General features: G+C 43.5%; 2 protein-coding genes across 7 annotated transcripts in view; one reads left to right on the top strand and one right to left on the bottom strand.

Annotated features, from left to right (window-relative positions):
* The first annotated feature begins 262 nt into the window (after positions 1-262).
* On the top strand, positions 263-9,228 carry LOC119004792 (thrombospondin-1-like). Its single transcript, XM_037072002.1, has 22 exons — positions 263-452; positions 582-665; positions 877-1,436; positions 1,536-1,614; positions 1,753-1,842; positions 1,943-2,052; positions 2,443-2,568; positions 2,994-3,090; positions 3,180-3,353; positions 3,442-3,618; positions 3,844-4,017; positions 4,100-4,380; positions 4,464-4,682; positions 4,776-4,883; positions 5,308-5,467; positions 5,572-5,690; positions 6,070-6,304; positions 6,417-6,644; positions 6,736-7,007; positions 7,103-7,200; positions 7,291-7,430; positions 7,524-9,228. Exons 2-22 carry the CDS (start codon positions 602-604, stop codon positions 7,529-7,531), a joined length of 3,519 nt encoding a protein of 1,172 aa, XP_036927897.1. The 5' UTR covers positions 263-452; positions 582-601; the 3' UTR covers positions 7,532-9,228.
* A 2,461-nt stretch (positions 9,229-11,689) lies between these two features.
* Positions 11,690-18,120, bottom strand: part of fsip1 (fibrous sheath interacting protein 1) — a 30,576-nt gene continuing 24,145 nt past the window's right edge. For 5 of the 6 annotated variants that reach the window (XM_037071834.1, XM_037071838.1, XM_037071835.1 and 2 more), the window contains one exon: positions 11,690-12,655. In XM_037071834.1, the coding sequence (XP_036927729.1) occupies positions 12,545-12,655 (111 nt within the window). In that variant the 3' untranslated portion in view covers positions 11,690-12,544. Of the gene's footprint in view, positions 12,656-15,795; positions 16,454-18,120 lie in introns of those variants that run through there. The other variant, XM_037071837.1, reaches the window with a different exon arrangement.

Here is an 18,120-nt window from a genome sequence, read left to right as displayed (position 1 = left end):
AACTTTTCTTTTTTTTTTTTTTTATTTGACCGGAAACGACCAAGTCTTGGCTCGGCCGCGTGGATGAAATATTTGTCCGGTGATGGAAATTCAGCTCAGGAATGCATTTTTCCCTCCTCTGTCTGTGCGTCGCGGATATTACCGTGACTGGCTGTGAGGTAAGAAAACAAGTCCGTCCCCCATCTGCTGCCGCCACCCCATTGGTCCAGAGGAGACCTCAGGAATGTCCTTAAAATGTTTAAATAGCACTTGTGTCGGTAGGATAAGTTAGTAGAATAAGTCCAAGCACCGGAATAAAACCCGGAGAGGAGCGCAAAGAGACTTTTAACCGTCTGCCTCACAACAAACGAGCTTCTAAAGGAAGAAGAGAAACGGGATTCATAATCGGAGGAGGAAGGACTTTTTTCTTCTATTTTTAAATCTATTTTCAGAGGGAAATTTTTATTTAAAAGGTTTGTGGACTGTTTATTATTATTATTATTATTATTATTATTATTATTATTAAGCATCATTTATTAACGACATACTGTAGCCTACATGTGTCCCATAACTTTGTGTTGTGTTGTTCTTGGTTCATATAGGGATCACTAGAGATTTCAAGATGATGCTGTGTGGCATCTTTTTGCTGTTGATGCTTTGGACTTGTGAGGGCGCAAGATTGGCAGGTAAGAGTGTGTAAATAGTGTTTTAAGCTGCACAAACGACGAGTGTTAACATATTTAATGTTAAAAGAATATCCTATAAAAAACAGGTATATTCTTATGATGCTACAGTCCTAGTGAATCTGTAGTTTATCTAATTTGGGCTGTCTTTTCATGCACACTGTCATTATGGGAAACAAAAACTGAACAATGCTCCTCTTTTCTTTGACCACAGAGAGTCGGGATGATAACAGTGTGTATGACTTGTTTGACCTCACCCGGGTGAGCAAGAGAAACAACGGAGTGAGTTTGGTCAGAGGTGCAGATCCCAACAGCCCTGCGTACAAGGTCCTGAACGCAGACCTGATCCCCCCGGTCCCCAACAGCGCCCTCAGGGACCTCCTCGACTCCATCCAGGCAGAGAGGGGCTTCCTCCTCCTCGTCAACCTGAAGCAGTTCAGGAAAACCCGGGGCAGCCTTTTGACCATCGAGAAGACCGACGGATCGGGACCCATTTTCGAGATCATCTCCAACGGGAAGGCAAACACTCTGGATGTGGTCTACTCCACCATGGACAAGCAGCATGTCGTGTGCATCGAGGAGGCAGATTTGGCCACCGGACACTGGAAGAACATCACACTGTTCGTTCAGGACGACAGGGTGCAGCTTTTTGTTGGCTGTGAGGAGATCAATGTGTCAGAGATGGACTTTCCCATCCAGAAAGTGCTGTCCCAGGAGGTGGCCGACATCGCCAGGCTCAGGATTGGAAAGGGAGCTGTGACAGACAAATTCCATGTAAGCTCAAATTTAATGATGAAAAAATAATAATAAGTGGATGAAAATTAAGCTTAAACACATTTGAGTGTGTTCTAACTTGAACTTATTGTTTCTCAGGGAGTGCTTCAGAATGTGCGCTTTGTCTTTGGGACCACTCTTGATGCCATACTGAGAAATAAGGGATGCCAGAGTGGAGGTAAGTCTGATAAGAGATAAGATATATCATTTGAATTCAAATGAGTGTATCTTGTGTTTAAATATACAGTTAGACCACCACATTGTGCACCAGTGAGCAGAAATGAATTTTGACTTCCCTCCTCTTTCCGCCTTGCAGCTGCCTTAACTGATGTCATGACCCTGGACAACCCAGTCAACGGCTCCAGCCCCGCCATTAGGACTGATTACACCGGCCACAAAGCCAAAGGTGCGACCTCTCCCCTCCAAAGAGACACGTGTGCTCTACTGGCCAGTTGTAAACTTTAAGAGCTGAAATAATTTATTGGGCTCTTCTCTCCTATATCCAGATCTGCAGACTGTCTGCGGCTTCTCTTGCGAGGACATCGCCAGCATGTTTAAGGAGCTCAAGGGACTCGGCGTGGTTGTTAAACAGCTGTCGAACGAGCTCAGCAAAGTGGTAAGCTCCACGGGGCCATCACGGTCTGCTCTTTGTCATCATTGACTCCCTCTTTTCCTCTCCTCCTCCTCCTCCTCCTCCTCCTCCTCCTCCTCTTCTCCCTTTGCTCCCAGTTAATGCATTCCCAGTGCGTAGCCACTTGTCGCTGTAATGGCAGCGCCTGGCCAAGTTCTTAATGAGACCCATGTGAATACACAAATATGTTTGGCTGTCGGTTGCATTTGCACTGCTCTGCTAGAGTCAAGCAATGTCTTAATCATGGTGTCGGTCAGTGATTCATTTGTATTGGAACCTTGGCAAAGTGAAAGTTTTCCATCATCCATCCTGAGCAACCCCCTTCCCTCTCTCTCTCTCTCCCTAAGCCTAACCTCTCCTTCTCTTTTTCCCCAGTCAAGGGACAGCGTTGAGTTGGGAAATCTAATGAAAATCCACAGTGGCATTTGCATGCACAACGGCATGGTGTACAAGGACAAAGATGAATGGACTGTTGACGGCTGCACAGAGTGCACCTGCCAGGTAAGTGTCACCGCACCTGCTGGAATGCAGCTAACCCTAACCCTTTAAACAAATCAGCTGAGGAAAACTGAGGATCTGTTTCCTGTACCCCCGCTGCGGTGAAGTGATAATAGTGTTTATCGTTGCACCTCCCCTCATTATCACGCCGCTTCTGTCTCAAAGCCATCAACACTTCTTCCCAACTGCAGACAAAGCAGCATGTGGCCTTCTGCCCCTCCAGAAACATCTAGTGAAGGTTTTTTTATGTGCTATATAATTAGTTAGGTGTTGGTGAGGATTATCTTTTCTAGCAACACAGCGGGAGTGTCATGTCCCTGATAAAGATCACTCCATTGTTAAAACACACCAATTAGGCTTGGAGCAGCACCAGTGGACAGTCAGCCGGTCAGCTCACTCATTATTCTTGTACTAATTCCTCCATCCAGAACTCTGCTACTGTGTGTCGCAAAATCTCCTGTCCTCTGATCCCATGTGCCAACGCCACCGTGCCCGACGGAGAGTGCTGCCCTCGTTGTGATTCACGTAAGCTTCTTTTTAAAGCTTTCAGCAGATATTCTGTCTTTATGGCTGATCCTCAAGGGTAACAATATTTTATGTCTTCCCCCCAACAGAGAGAGACCAAACCGAGGATGGTTGGTCCCCCTGGTCTGAATGGACCCACTGTTCTGTGACTTGTGGCCGAGGCATCCAGCAGCGCGGACGCTCCTGCGACCGCATCAACAGCAACTGTGAGGGCACCTCTGTCCAGACCCGTGACTGCTACCCCCAGGAATGTGACAAACGCTGTAAGTCACTAAGCATTCTTGCAAAAAAATGAATATCATATGTCAGTAAGGGAACGCAATGAATTAATTTTGTCTGTATTGCTCATAGTCAAACAGGATGGTGGTTGGAGCCACTGGTCTCCCTGGTCTTCGTGCTCTGTGACCTGTGGCGAGGGGGTCATCACCCGGATACGCCTCTGTAACTCCCCAACACCCCAGATGGGTGGCAGGGACTGCCTGGGAGAGGGACGTCAAACAGAAATCTGCCAGAAATCACCTTGTCCTAGTGAGTTTGAATTTCAATATATGTTTATATATAATATTATATTCAAATAGCATATATCTACACAATGAAATAAACTCGACATGAAACAAATATAATTATTTACCAAAAAAAAAAAAGAGTGCACAGGAAACACATATAGCACAACATAGTCAAGACAACATATATATGATTGAGTGTATGGGTTTGTGGGAAGATACTGAATGTTGTTTTTATGATAACCTCTAGTCGATGGTGGTTGGGGACCTTGGTCACCGTGGGACACCTGCACTGTAACCTGTAATGGAGGTGTCCAGTACCGCAAACGTCTTTGTACTGACCCCGTCCCCAAATATGGAGGAAAGGATTGTCAGGGTGATGGTACTATGTCTCAAGTATGCAACAGCCAGGCCTGCCCTATTGGTAAGTATTTGAGATGGGACACAAATACATCGTTTTTTTCAATAGATCGCCTTTTCAAAGTACAAATTCATTTCCTCCACAGATGGATGTCTCTCCAGCCCATGCTTCCCTGGATCACGGTGCACCAGCTTCCCTGATGGCTCTTTCAAGTGTGGCAAGTGTCCGCTTGGCTACACTGGAAATGGCGTCACCTGCAAAGACATTGATGAGTGTAAGGCGGTCCCTGATGCTTGCCATACACATAACGGAGTCCACCTCTGTGAGAACACCGAGCCTGGTTACAACTGTCTGCCCTGCCCCACACGTTTCTCCGGTCCTCAGCCCTACGGGAGAGGAGTGGAACAGGCAACTGCTAAAAAACAGGTTAGAGTCATTACATATTGCTCTGCAAGTGGTTAGTTGGCTAGTGGCTTTCATTTTCTTAAACTCTCTATAATTTATTTTAGGTTTGTAAACCCCGGAATCCTTGTCAAGATGGGAGCCACAACTGCCATAAAAACGCAAACTGCATCTACTTGGGCGTTTTCTCCGAGTCCATGTTCCGCTGCGAGTGCAGACCAGGGTATGCAGGGAATGGCCATATTTGCGGAGAGGACAGCGACCTGGACGGATGGCCCAACACCGACCTACTGTGTGTGGAGAACGCCACCTACCACTGCAAGAAGGTAGCCAGACCCCACATGAAGGCCATTATTACCCATCTGCACTCTATTATTGTGATGATTGCATCCTTAACCGCTCTTTTGTTCCTGTTACAGGATAACTGCCCCAACCTTCCCAACTCTGGCCAGGAAGATCATGACAAAGATGGCCTGGGTGATGAATGTGACCATGATGATGACAATGATGGGATCCCCGATGATAGGGTGAGTCATCAAAGCAGCTTATTTTAGCCCCAAACTGTGCTTTCCCCACAGACCATACATAGTAATCAGCAGCAGTCATCCTTCCTCTGGGCCGTAGGAATGTCAAGTCTCTGTGTTTGTGTGCTTTCACCAGAGAGTCAAAGTGGAAACCAAGTAGCTTAGGAATAGTGTAATATAATTTCAGCATAAAGCCAGAATTAAGGAGCGTGTGGCTTGTTGCCCATAATTCTTCATGTGGATTTGGAAAGTTGGGCAGGAAAAATGCTGTGGTAGAAATTACCAGCTCGCTCGCAGTGGAATATCACATTCCAGCAAAAGTGAGAGACAGAGAAGAAAGGAAGCCTTGAAAAGCAGAGTTTTGTTCCTATAAATATTTCTCCAAGTAATCTAATTGTGCTTTTTGATATTTCTCTAAAAAATTTAGGACAACTGCCCAAGAGTGTACAACCCTGCCCAGTATGACGCAGACAGAGATGATGTTGGCGACCGCTGTGACAACTGTGTGTTCGAGGCTAACACCGACCAAACCGACACTGACAACAACGGCGAGGGTGATGCCTGCGCTGTTGACATCGATGGCGACGGTGAGTTATCACCCCAAATTCCATCCAAGTCATCTTTTAAGTCTATCCTTCGTCTCACAAAGCATTTGCACGGTCCTGAAGGCTTTTATGTTTTGACACAACAGGCATTCTGAACGAGAATGACAACTGCCCATATGTTTACAACGTGGACCAGAGAGATACTGACAGAGACGGAGTGGGAGACCATTGTGACAACTGCCCGCTGGAGCACAACCCTGATCAGGTAAGTTCAGGTTTTGTTTTTCACTATTAGCTTGATCATGTAACTATGTAGACGTCACTGTGGGCACAGTAGCAAGGCCACAAATTGCACCTGCATTAATGAAAGAGTGGAATGTGACAGCTTTGAGAGGAGAGTGCAACGCTTCCTCTTCTCTATTCATGAATGGGTAATCTTGCCGAGGTACCAGGACACTGGACACTTGTCTGAAAGGACATTGCTTGCGTGCCTGAAAACAAGGGGCTACATTTAATTCACAAGTAGCACCTCATATTGAGGCTGCTCAGAAAACAGTGAGGGGGAGTTATTTGAAGAGAGGACAACAGTTCTATGGTGCGAGAGCTGGGAAATCTCATCGTAAAGGAATCCTGTTCTCCTACAGATCGACTCTGACTCAGATCGCATAGGAGACAAGTGCGACAACAACCAGGACATTGACGAGGATGGTCACCAGAACAACTTGGACAACTGCCCCTACATACCCAATGCCAACCAGGCTGACCACGACAAGGATGGCAAGGGCGACGCTTGCGACCATGATGACGATAATGACGGCATTCCTGACGACAAGGACAACTGCAGGCTGGCCTTCAACCCTGATCAGGTGGACTCTGATGGTGAGTCCGTCAAATATGATCTTCTGAAACAATAATCCTTTGGGTTTAGTTTTGAAGCTCCTTTTCAATCGTTTCCATCTTTCTGACCTCCGTGTCCATATCTTTCTCTCAGGTGATGGACGTGGGGATGTGTGCAAAGACGATTTTGATCAAGATAATGTTCTGGACATCTATGACGTATGCCCAGAGAACTTCGCCATCAGTGAGACTGACTTCCGCAGATTCCAGATGGTTCCTCTGGACCCCAAGGGTACATCCCAGATCGACCCCAACTGGGTGGTCCGGCATCAGGGCAAGGAGCTGGTGCAGACTGTCAACTGTGATCCTGGCATTGCTGTTGGTACGTAACAAACACACAGCGATCGCTCTGCAAACACATGGACACAAAGCAGTAGGGGACTGATTTTGAACTCTCTCTTATCTCTCATCAGGTTACGACGAGTTCAGCGCAGTGGATTTCAGCGGGACTTTCTTCATCAACACGGACAGAGACGACGACTACGCCGGGTTTGTGTTTGGCTACCAGTCCAGCTCTCGCTTCTACACGGTGATGTGGAAACAGATCACGCAGACATACTGGTCCCACACGCCCACAAGAGCTCAAGGTTACTCTGGCCTGTCAATCAAAGTGGTCAACTCCACCACCGGGCCTGGTGAGCATCTGAGGAACGCCCTGTGGCACACCGGAGACACCCCAGGACAGGTGAGAGGAGATTCATTGGCTCACAACTTGGGACGTACTTCAACACAATGTTTGACACTGTTCTCATTTTAACCATTGCAATTCATCAATTTCAGGTGCGCACTCTGTGGCACGATCCCAAGAACATTGGCTGGAAAGACTTCACCGCTTACAGATGGCACCTGATCCACAGACCCAAGAGTGGGCTTATTAGGTGAGTTCAAAACTTCAGAAGCAAATTCCAAATATGCATAACTTATGTGAAAATAGCAAGGAGCTCACCTGATTGCATTTGCTCTTTTAGAGTGGTCATGTATGAAGGCAAGAGAATCATGGCTGATTCTGGAAACATCTATGACAAGACATACGCTGGTGGGCGACTAGGCTTGTACGTCTTCTCTCAAGAGATGGTTTACTTCTCAGACCTCAAATATGAATGCAAAGGTAAGCACATGGGTGATGGTTTGATGTTTTAAAAAATTTTCATCACCTTAGACGTTATTTGTAACACGTTTTCCTTTCTATATTTTCTTTCAGATACATAAATGGACCACAGGACCTCCCAGACACAATAGTGCGAGACCTGGATCGATATCTCTTTAACTTTTTCTTTTGAGAAATGCACATTGGAGGAATGACAAGCAAGTGAGCTAATGTGAGGTAAAGTGACCTCAGGACTTAAAGCCAAATGAAAGTTCAACGATGTTTCTGCACCACTGCACCAAACTCAAATTGTGAGCGCAGCTCTGCTCAGAAGAAATTGGCCCTCTCACTTTGTTGCTCTGATCTGCATTGGAGGGGGGGTCTCATTTTATTGCTTTGCACACCTGAACTGTTGGTTGGCGGTATTCCTCTATGGATGAGGGACCAAAGGGAAAAGTGTTCCATGTTTTTAATTTTTCTAAATATTTTTGAGCATTAATGTACATCTGCTGTGGACTCAAAGATCGTTGTGTCAGTATGAAGAAAGCAGCAGGAGAACTAACTTAGGCCGGGGTGAATATTCCCCCTTGAAGGAACTGTTGAGGGACCATGGACAGTATGGACTGACTGTTACTATCAAAGAGAGTGAATGTTGTTTGTGTGTTTGCGCATGTGTGCCACCCAACAAGCATAGTTATGAAGACAAGTGCAGCAATTTTTTTTATATTTGGATTTCCCATCCCACTTTTCATGCAGACCTGTATACAAGGTCTTGTACATATCCAAGGCTGAGAGCTGGCCCGAAACATTGATCTTCTCAGGAAAGAGCACTAGAAGAAACAAGGAGAGCACAAATTCAGGAAAGCACAGGGCCCTGAAGCAGGCGCACTGAACACTGCTTTAGAACAGTTATTATTTGCAAATATTACTTTAATATCTCTCATTTATAGTGACAGTGTCGGGGGACGTGAACAGCAAGGGCCAGTCTATTTCCTGCCATAAGTAAACCATTGTAAGTAGCTGTTTGTATTAACTTTTTCATCATAGAGGCTTTAATTCTCGCTCATCTCTGCATCTTGCCATGTTAAAATGTCAGCAACCTATTTCAGTTAACCAAAACCAATATCTACTAATGGCAAGATATGTCACATTAGACCGAAACAGTACAATGTCTCAATATTCTGCTTCTGCACAGTGTGCATGACTTGTGTGCCTGAGCTTCTGTGTACATTTCTGACAAGGGAAAATCGAACAAAACCCTTTATGTACAAATATTACCTCATTAGTTCTTTTTGTATTGAAACCAAGAATACACAAGAATCACTTGTCTTAGCAACAGAGTATAAATTGGATGGCTTTTTTTTTTTTTTTGCAAGACTTTAGTATCATTTATATGCTGTATATAAGATATTTTTGTAGCGAAAAGACGCCCAAACAGGAACGTAAAGGATTAAAGAAATGTTGTCTTGACTTTGTTGTGCTATATGTATTTCCTGTGCATTTTTTTTGGTAAATTATTATGTTTGTTTCATGTCGAGGTTATTTCATTGTGTAGATATATGCTATTTAAATAATTTATCTAGAAGCGTAGCCTCATACGGAAGCGTTTCTGTCTGTATAAACTTATTTGCACACTGACATGAGGATGTCTTTGTTTTTTTTTTATTTTGTTTTTTTTGTATGTGTCTTTTTTTTTTATTATTATTAGTGAAGCTTTTCTATAAACTGTGTACTATAGTTTCTACCCAAAGTGCTGTTTATACTCCTACCTGGTATTTTGTAATGTAAAGTGAACAATAAACTTTTCAGGAAAAAAAAATCTCTTGGTCTGTGTTTTTTGGCAGAAAATAAGCTAGAGAGTCAGTTATTCCAGCTCAAAACTTAAAGATACACTATGTTGTGGTATTATTACCTCATTAATAAATAGATATTAAAATTCTGAGTTTGAATTTCTCCTCCAAAACTACATTGTGTCCCTTTAAAAGTCTCTCTCAGTGATTTTGTGGCCAACATATCTCCTTTGATGAAAGTTTTCTCCCTAGAAAAGCAAAGAGAGTCGAGCCATGCTGTGTCAAGCAACTGGAATCCATTAGTTGAGTCTAGTGAAGCCTCGGAGACAGGGAGTTACCTTGGGAGTCAACAGCAGGGAATCTCAACATGAAGTATAACCCACTTAAACGGCTCATCCATACAGATCTGATTTCACATTACACAGGCATCCCCTTACACCGTCGACTGACAACACTCCATGTGAGAAGTAGACATCGGGAATTTCGCACTGAACCGGGGGAAGTCTATGTCTGTGTTTGTGGGCCACTCTTCCTAGTAAGAATGTGCATTAAAATTCCATAGTTTTCATAAAAACGTCTCAATAAAACGTGTCAAAGTCGGACAAGATGAGCTATCCACACGTTGTCTGCAGTTCAAAACCTTGCACAAGTACGTCGTCAGCAAACAGGACTCAGACTGCTAATTGAGATCTTTAACAGGGCCAGAAAAGAGCTGTAATCTTAGGCACCAGTGACGGGTCGTGCCAGAAAAACCAGACACTCTCAGTGTGCCGCAGGTCTCTTTACATTAGAAGTGACCTCATTCTTACCATACTGAGCTCACTGTGTTTCCATTACCCCACATAAGTAAGCAATGGACTATATCTTCCCTAGTGAAAGAACAGTACGTCAGTGACAGATAGTTTTGTGAAACAGACAAAAACACTATATATGCTCCATATATATCTATTAAAGGAGCAGTGCCTTGTTTTTGGAGAAGATAATATAATCAGGAGACAAAGATCTTCATTGGCTTTTTAAAATCCTAAATAAACTAAATAAACAAACTTGCTTTGTTTTAGTGGCTGAATAAAATGAATAAACAAACTTGACCTCCAAGGACAACACAATTTTCTATTGTTTTATCTTGTTTATATGTGGCAGACCCTGCCGCCTTTCTAGCTGCAAACCGTGTTCTGGGGATCTTATTTTCCTCTGAGAACAGCTTGTTCATTCAGTTACGTAGAAGATACATATTTTTCAGATTGTATTAGTACCACTTTAATTTTCCAATACTCCAATACCATGAAACAGAAAAACAGTCCAATCTAGTGTGGTCAGTCTGAAAGGGTTTGCGTGTGCTGTGTCTGTTAAGATCCTGGGACCAGATAGCAGGGCTCTCATCTGGGTTTGACCTTGGAGGCTCACCTGACCGACGTGTTTTCGGCCCAGAGGAATGCGAGATAATTCCTGCCGTTTAGCCGGGGTCATGTGCGGCTGAGTTGTGGAGTGAGGCAAACAGGCCCGTAGGTGTCCAGTGTGAGGGGAGAGGAAAAGGCAGGACCTCTGAGCTAAGGTCAGCCAGGTGCAGACTAGCTGACTCACGCTGTGCAAGCAGGAGCAGATAGCAACCGTGTCAACGGCTCCACAAATCTCCCCAAACAAACCAAAAAGCATAACTCTGAAAGCTGGCTACCTTTTGTCAGCATCTTTAAATGAAAATGAAGCTGAAAGAGGTCACACAGGGTCCAATTTCAGAAGATCCCACTAATCTGACCCGCTGAAGCACATCACCTATAGAGGCAGGAATGAAAGGAATGCTGGGAGCTGAAGTGGATCTGACTATCCCTCCTGGGGAGCAAGCATCATCTCTCCATCCTCATTAAGAGCCAAGTACGACGCTTGACCACACATTATCAACAGAGACATACTATATTTCATAGGAAAGGGCTTAAAGTTGATGCAATTCAGTGTACCGCTGCTATCAGTCGAGGGTTTATGTGTGTAGTAGAACATTCTGCGGCCACCGTACCCGGTTATTAGATTTAATGACGGCAATTTTCTGTTCTCATCTATGATACTTAGGTTAATACAAAGTGCTGCCCTGCTGCTTTGTTTCCTCGTGCAGAGTTATAAACACAAACAAAAACAAATGGAATGCAATCCAGCTGCATGTTGAAGCCAATTAATAAAAGTTAGCTCATTGACCAAAAGTTTGATGTTTTAATACAGACACATTATCTGTGGTTATATGGACAGTATTCCTTCGATCCAACTGTAATCATTCTGATTTGAGAACTTACCCATTTACATGTGATCCGATGAGATGTGAGCTCACATGCCCAAAAGCATTTAATCAGAATGTAACTTTTTTTTTGACATGTGTAAAGTGAGTCCGCCCACTGTGATGCATCGAAAAATATAACAGAAGAAGAAGGGAATTGTTAGTAGTTAGTACCGTAGGTGGAACCAGTCATCACTTGGAGATAAACGAAACAATCATTTTGGACAAACATTTTAAAAAATGATTTATTCACAATAATTATAATGTTTTTAAAGAAAAGGGATAATTTTATTGTTCACCTTTCTATAACCTCTGTAGATGTGTTATTTGTAAAAAAAAAAATAAAATCAATATTTGTCAACGTAAAAGATTTGATCACTCCAATATTTTAAGATCTATAACAAACTTGAAATACTGCTTCCAGGCCGTATGCTTCGGCAATCCAGTCAAGTTGCTTTTTGGGAGTTACAGTGTTAAATACAAGCCAGCTTTTTTTCTTGCAGAATATCATGATGTCACCATGAAGTTAACCTTTGACCTCTGGTCATAACTTCCAGATTTTATCATATTAGACGTTAGTATGAAATTTCTTCCGAATTCTTCTGAATTGTTGAGTAATGGCCAAAAATGTGTTTTGTGAGGACACAGTGACCTTTGACCACCAAATTCTAATCAGTTCATGCTTGAGACCAAGTGGACGCTTGTCCCAAATTTGAAGAAATCCCCTCAATGCTTTTCTCAGATGGCACATTCATGAGAATTGGACACCGTGAAGTCACAATGACCTCTGACCTTCGACTACTAAAACCTAAGCAACTCATCGTTGGGTTCAAGTGGATGTTGAGCTGGATTTATCATTAGTGGAATATTGGGGTCCATCTAAATGCAGCTAGTGTGAAACATGTTCATAATCAGACAAGTAAAGTACTGTATATCCTAATAAATCTAAAAGCTTCACGGGATCCGTCTGAGTGAATTCTGTCACCCAAGAGTTCGAAAATGTCTTTTGTGTTACTGAAATTTTTTGTTGAGAGCAAGCAATGATGCATCCTTTGACAGCAGGGCTTCGGACGGAGTCTTTTTTAGGGTCTCATGGCGTCATTCATCTCCAGATTCTGGATCCAGCTCTCTGTCAGCTCACAGTCCTCCAGCAGACCATGTAACTGCTCCTCAGTCAAGTTGGGTGGCTCACTCTGGGGGAAGACACAAACATAATTTACTTGTGACCTTGAAGTATTGCTATGATTTTTATCTACTGAAGTCAATATGTGCAGATGTGGGAAGCTTGAAAACCCAATCAGACACTTCCAGGCAGTATTGAGGTCACTTGTCTCCATTATTACAGAAGTGACGACAGAATATTTTTCGGATATTGTCCTAACATCCTCCTTAAATTCTTTCCCATTGGGCGCACCCTTTCCCCGGATTAAAACTCTGTTCTTGACAAATCCCGACAATGTGTTGGACTAATGCATGACCTGTGATAACAGTGGCAGTTCATAATAATATACTTCAGTGCTGCAGTCTTCCCCTGCGCCTAGTTGGAAGTTTTCCGGGAAAAAACACTTCCAGTTGGATATAGCTGTTGTTTTTCCACTGATAAGTCAGACTCTTCACAGGCAGCACATTGGGAGAGCATGTGAGTTCAAGGAGAAAAGCCAACCGTCTGAAACTAGGTTAGGAGGAAAAGGGATCAGAATTTAAAATAAATGCCAATATCTATTAATGGGAGTGATGTGCTCTCTGGCAACAACTGTAGTCTCTGGTTTCAAATGATCTGGCTATGTTAACTTGTATTCCTTTATCAAGACTTGATTAATTTACCGAAGCACCAGCGCTCAGAGACAGTTGCTCTTGATCTCTTGGTGCTAGAATGCTGCACTTTGTTTAAACAGCTGCAACTCAATGGTCAATTTGTTTCCAATAATATCATCTCATTACCTTTCATGACATGAGCGCTGCGCCAAAAACGTGTTGAGGAAAGCCAGACCTTTAAATCTCCGGGTGGAATCGTAATTGTTGTCATCTTTCTCTCAGCGTGCACCCGTGTTTCTAGCTGCCATCCCACAATGAACAGAATGTCCCTGGCCTTAAATAAGGGATGTCCTGATCCAGATATTCTGTCCCTGATCTTGATGCGTCAGAAGTCATTAATTTATTCATTTGGCCACTTGGGTGCAACGGAACAAGCTGTTAACACAGTATTGGCATATAATCGCCTTATATGGATGAAGTGTTAGCAAAGACATCCAGCGGATATGGAGCACATGTTTGAGTCAACCTGGGGTATGTAGGTCAAACAACTCGCTAACTAACTCTGTGCTAAGCTGAATGGCTCTCAAACAGCCAACGCACAAAGACTGAAGTAGGGTGGAAACAGCTAGCTAGCTCTATCTTGGGTTTGCACTGACCAAACAAACACGATATTAAGAATCAATTATTGAGCTTTGGAGGTTCTTGACATGACCCGATCTGAATAGCGCATCGGTGCTTTTCGACATCGGTGCTTTTCGATGTTCACGTTCAGGTCAAATTGTACTTTAACGCTTCGGCAATATTGTTCTTATAATTTCCATGTCAATATAAATCTTGAGCTGGATTAAACAGAAATAAATAATGTACTACCACAGGCAACCATGCATAACATAACCAAACAAATTCCTGGTTTTGGTGAGGCTGTGTGTGTGCTTGTCCGACGGGTGTTGCCAGATAGTGACAGTGCTGCTCGGTGGACCTTGTTACATTTGGTTAGAGCAAGTCTAGTTTTTCCCTCTGTTTTCACTCTTTATGTTAACCATTGGTGATGGGTTGTTACCGGTAGCTTCACAATTAGCAGACAGACCAGAGAGCAGTATTGACCTCCACATGTAATACTCAGCAAGAAAGCAAACGAGCATATTTGCCAAAATGTCAAAAAATGTAATTATTATAAAAGTATCCACTGATAAACCAGTGCAGTTAAGTTCCCTCCCATGTCATAGTAAACATTTTTCATTTTTCTGTACATAACATCAGCCCAATGCAAATCTATGAATAAAATGTAAGCCTTCACCACTGTATGACCAAACCCATGCACTCTTTCCTGAGACAGAGAGAATTTTATGCCGATTAAACTGTTTTCACCTCTTGCCCACATCCCGCTGAGTCACCAGGGACAAAATCACATTCCTGCGTCTCATCTGTCCCCACTGGCCAAAGCTAATACTCTTCATCGATCATCTGTGTTCCTCCTCTGACCAGACCACCCTCTGAAACTCTCCAGCCACTCACCAGGACCCAGTTGCTGATATACATCTCCGCTAGACGATCCTGTCCATGTTCAAAGTCCTCCAGACAGTAATGACGCCCCCCTAAGGTCATGGCAGGTTGGGCCACGTTACTCAATTACCCAGATGCTGCATATCATCTCCTACCAATGGAGAGGAGACCACAGGCACCACGGGCACATTCCAGCCTTGATGCCCCCTGCGCATGTTTTTGTCCTTTGACATGCATGTAGCAAGATACAGCCCCTTTGCCTGTGGACTCACTTGACCTTCACCTCTAACTGGTGGAGGTAGATGAATAGAGTCCATGTGTTTGTCATGTTTATTTCTGTGCATGTGTACAACTGTATGGACAAAGTAGTCAGCTTTTCCTCCATGGTTTTCCTCCAGTAAGTTTTTTATAGGTATAATTGACATCCCACTCACAGTAAAAAGAAAAAAAAAACATGATTTGCATGAGATGGAAACTGTAGCATACATTCGCACGAACACAAGAGAGCCGTCACTGCAACTCGAGACATACGGCACAGAGAAATCCACTGGTCAATTACTGTCATGTCAGTGTTTGAGCGGTCATGAATGGGGCAATAAAAAAGTGCCCCACTGGCTGGAGAATTAACGGCCAGAAAATGCCTTTAAGCAGCACCAGCAACCTTGGACTTGGGAGCTACAAGTTAGACTTTCCTACAGAGAGGAAAGAAAGAGTGTTTTTTTACAGCTGTGACAAAACGCTATGACTCTCGAGCAGTGGTTGACCTCAGGTGCCCTTAATACCAGGGAGGCCAAGGGGTGTCTGTGGGTGACTGATATGTGTTTTCCTGTGTCTGTCTGCTCTCCACAAAGGTCTTACAGCCACTTCAGCTCTTTACAATCCAGGGCTTCCCAGCAGACACCACATTTATTTCAGTAAAAAGCAGAGCAAGGAGCTGTGAATACATGCGAGCTGTCCAAAAGAAATACATGACATATTTGATTTAGGTGGTTCCGGAGAGCGCCCTTCTTGGCCCCCCCTCCCCCCCAGGTTATCCCTGAGACAGGAACAAGTCAGGTTGGAATTTTTTTTTTTTTTTTTAATAAACGCAGCATTGCTATCAGACTGAATCCACAAGGAAACGGATGAAAAGAGCGGGAGGAGATAAAACTTTTGTCAGACCTAGACAAGCTTCTGTTTTTCAAGCTGCCATGTGTGGCCTTTGTGCAAGGTTTGTAAATACATAAATAAGCGTTTCTTGGAACATTTCTCAGTAGAGGAAAGTTAACAGCTGTGCGAGCTACCACGCTCAAGGCTGCTTTTGGAGTTATTCCCAGACATACATCCTCTGGCATAAACATGTGAAATACAAGCTGGAGGTGGAAAAACTATAGAGTCACTTAACACCGACAATTCCTACTGGGAACACGATCCCCTATGTTACACTCACACTGACTTATTGAGTTACTCTGCTGAGAGACGACAGTGAATGAATGAAATAAACAGAAAAGAAAAAAACATATTAATCGGGATGAACACTGTGTTCTGTTTAACAAAGACTGATCTAATCAACAGTTAAAGGAGACATAGTTTGCTCATTTTCAGTGCCATAATTTTGTTTTGGGTTACCACCAGAATAGGCTGACATGCTTTATTGATTACAAGACCCATTAGTAACATGACGCAGTGTGATGTCACAAAGTCACAGAATTTAAGTCGGGACTGCTGGCGAGTTGTTTCAGGAGTAGTGTTTTCTGTGGGAGAGAGGAGCTTCTGTTAGTGCCGACTATGACCTTTTTAAATGATCTTTTACATGCACAAGAACATGTAAAACACATGGGAAAAGCAACAAAAATTAAAAGCATAATCTTTTAAAGTAATCACCAAATATGTTACCATCAAATTACCATGTCTAATATGCATATGTATACTATGTTAATAACAATAATAATAATATTTAATTTATATTTTATATAATATGTTCTGGTTTCTGTACTCCCCTATGACAGTAAATGGAATATCTTTGTGTTGTGGACAAAACAAGACATTTGAGGTCATTGTCTTAGGCTTTAGGACTCACTGATCAAGATTTTTCATCATTTTGTTACACCCCATAGGTCAAAAAACTACTCAATTGATGGAGAAAATAATCAACAGATTAATCGACACCGAAAGCAATCATGAGTTGCAGCTCTGTTTGGTGGTAAAGTGCATCCCTCCCAATCACCGTCCAGTCATTCCTCCTCACTGACTGTCTGCCTCTGTGCTGCTCAGATAGTTGTTGGGGAACATTTTTTGATTGATTTGTATCAAAACAACAACACATCAACCGGGAACTGGCTTTGACAGGGCTGCTCATGAACCCAAGACATTATTCGATATCTATTTATTATTCCACGAAAGATAGGAACAGCAATTGCCCTGGGCACCTTGGTTCCCTTTCAAGTTTAATTTAGTTCATGACTGAGTCATCACTAAAAGTCAGTCAGTCTTAGACGTGACAGAGTCAAATAAATCCCCAAGCCCTATACGTCTGGTGGTAACTGTCCGAATGCCAGCATTACTGCTCCAGACATCTCATACTGCTCCCTGCGCTCTCACTCCCCCACCTGCTATCCAGACCCGGCAGGCTTATTGTATCCATCTCAGTCTGGCCTGTAGCCACACAAAGCCATGTGCAGAGTACACAAGTATAAGGGAAAACCTCCATCACAGCCCCGTTTAGCTACTCTTTGCAGTGTAATTTGTCACCTCTTACTTGTGACACAGGTGACATAGAGTTCACGTGTTCTTAGCCCTCCAGACAAGGGAGTCCAGTTCCTCTCCCAACAAACAATGGCAGGGTGGGCGAACCCCCAACCTATGGTAAAAGATCCAGCTTCATGGTCACTATTCTGTATCGGTTTTCCCACCTGGAGATGAATCAGACAAAGCAAGAGCTGTTCTGCCCTCCAGCTATCTGCCCCGCGACGGACCACCACCTCTGCACAGCTCACTGTTGGCTCCTGTACACACAGGGTGCACGACCGGTTTACCACAAGCGTGGGCTGCTCAGCTTTCAAGGTCACTGACTTCACTCACATACCTCGGCTCTATCGGCCACCGACCCAGGGGCCAGTCCTCCACTAACGGAGGGAGGAATTCTATTCATCACACTCTGGGCTCCCATTGAGATGTCGAGTCCAACTCACTACAGTCACATTCTGCTATAGTACACACATGACATCACTGTATATGCATCGGGGTCAGGAGAAAAAAAAAGTTTGCCAAATGTCAGATTATGAGGATAATAGGCTATAGATCATTTGCTCCAGGGGCTCTCTGCAAAACCTCATTAAAGTTAGTTTATATAAGTCATTCCTGGCTGAATCCCAGTATCCTCGGTTTAACCCATCTTTTTTTTGAAGAGCACCCTGCACAT

Source organism: Acanthopagrus latus, chromosome 16 (assembly GCF_904848185.1).
Source record: "Acanthopagrus latus isolate v.2019 chromosome 16, fAcaLat1.1, whole genome shotgun sequence".
Taxonomy (NCBI): domain Eukaryota; kingdom Metazoa; phylum Chordata; class Actinopteri; order Spariformes; family Sparidae; genus Acanthopagrus; species Acanthopagrus latus.
The sequence above is the reverse complement of the archived record's forward strand: the minus strand, read 5'-3'. Positions and strand labels throughout refer to the sequence as shown.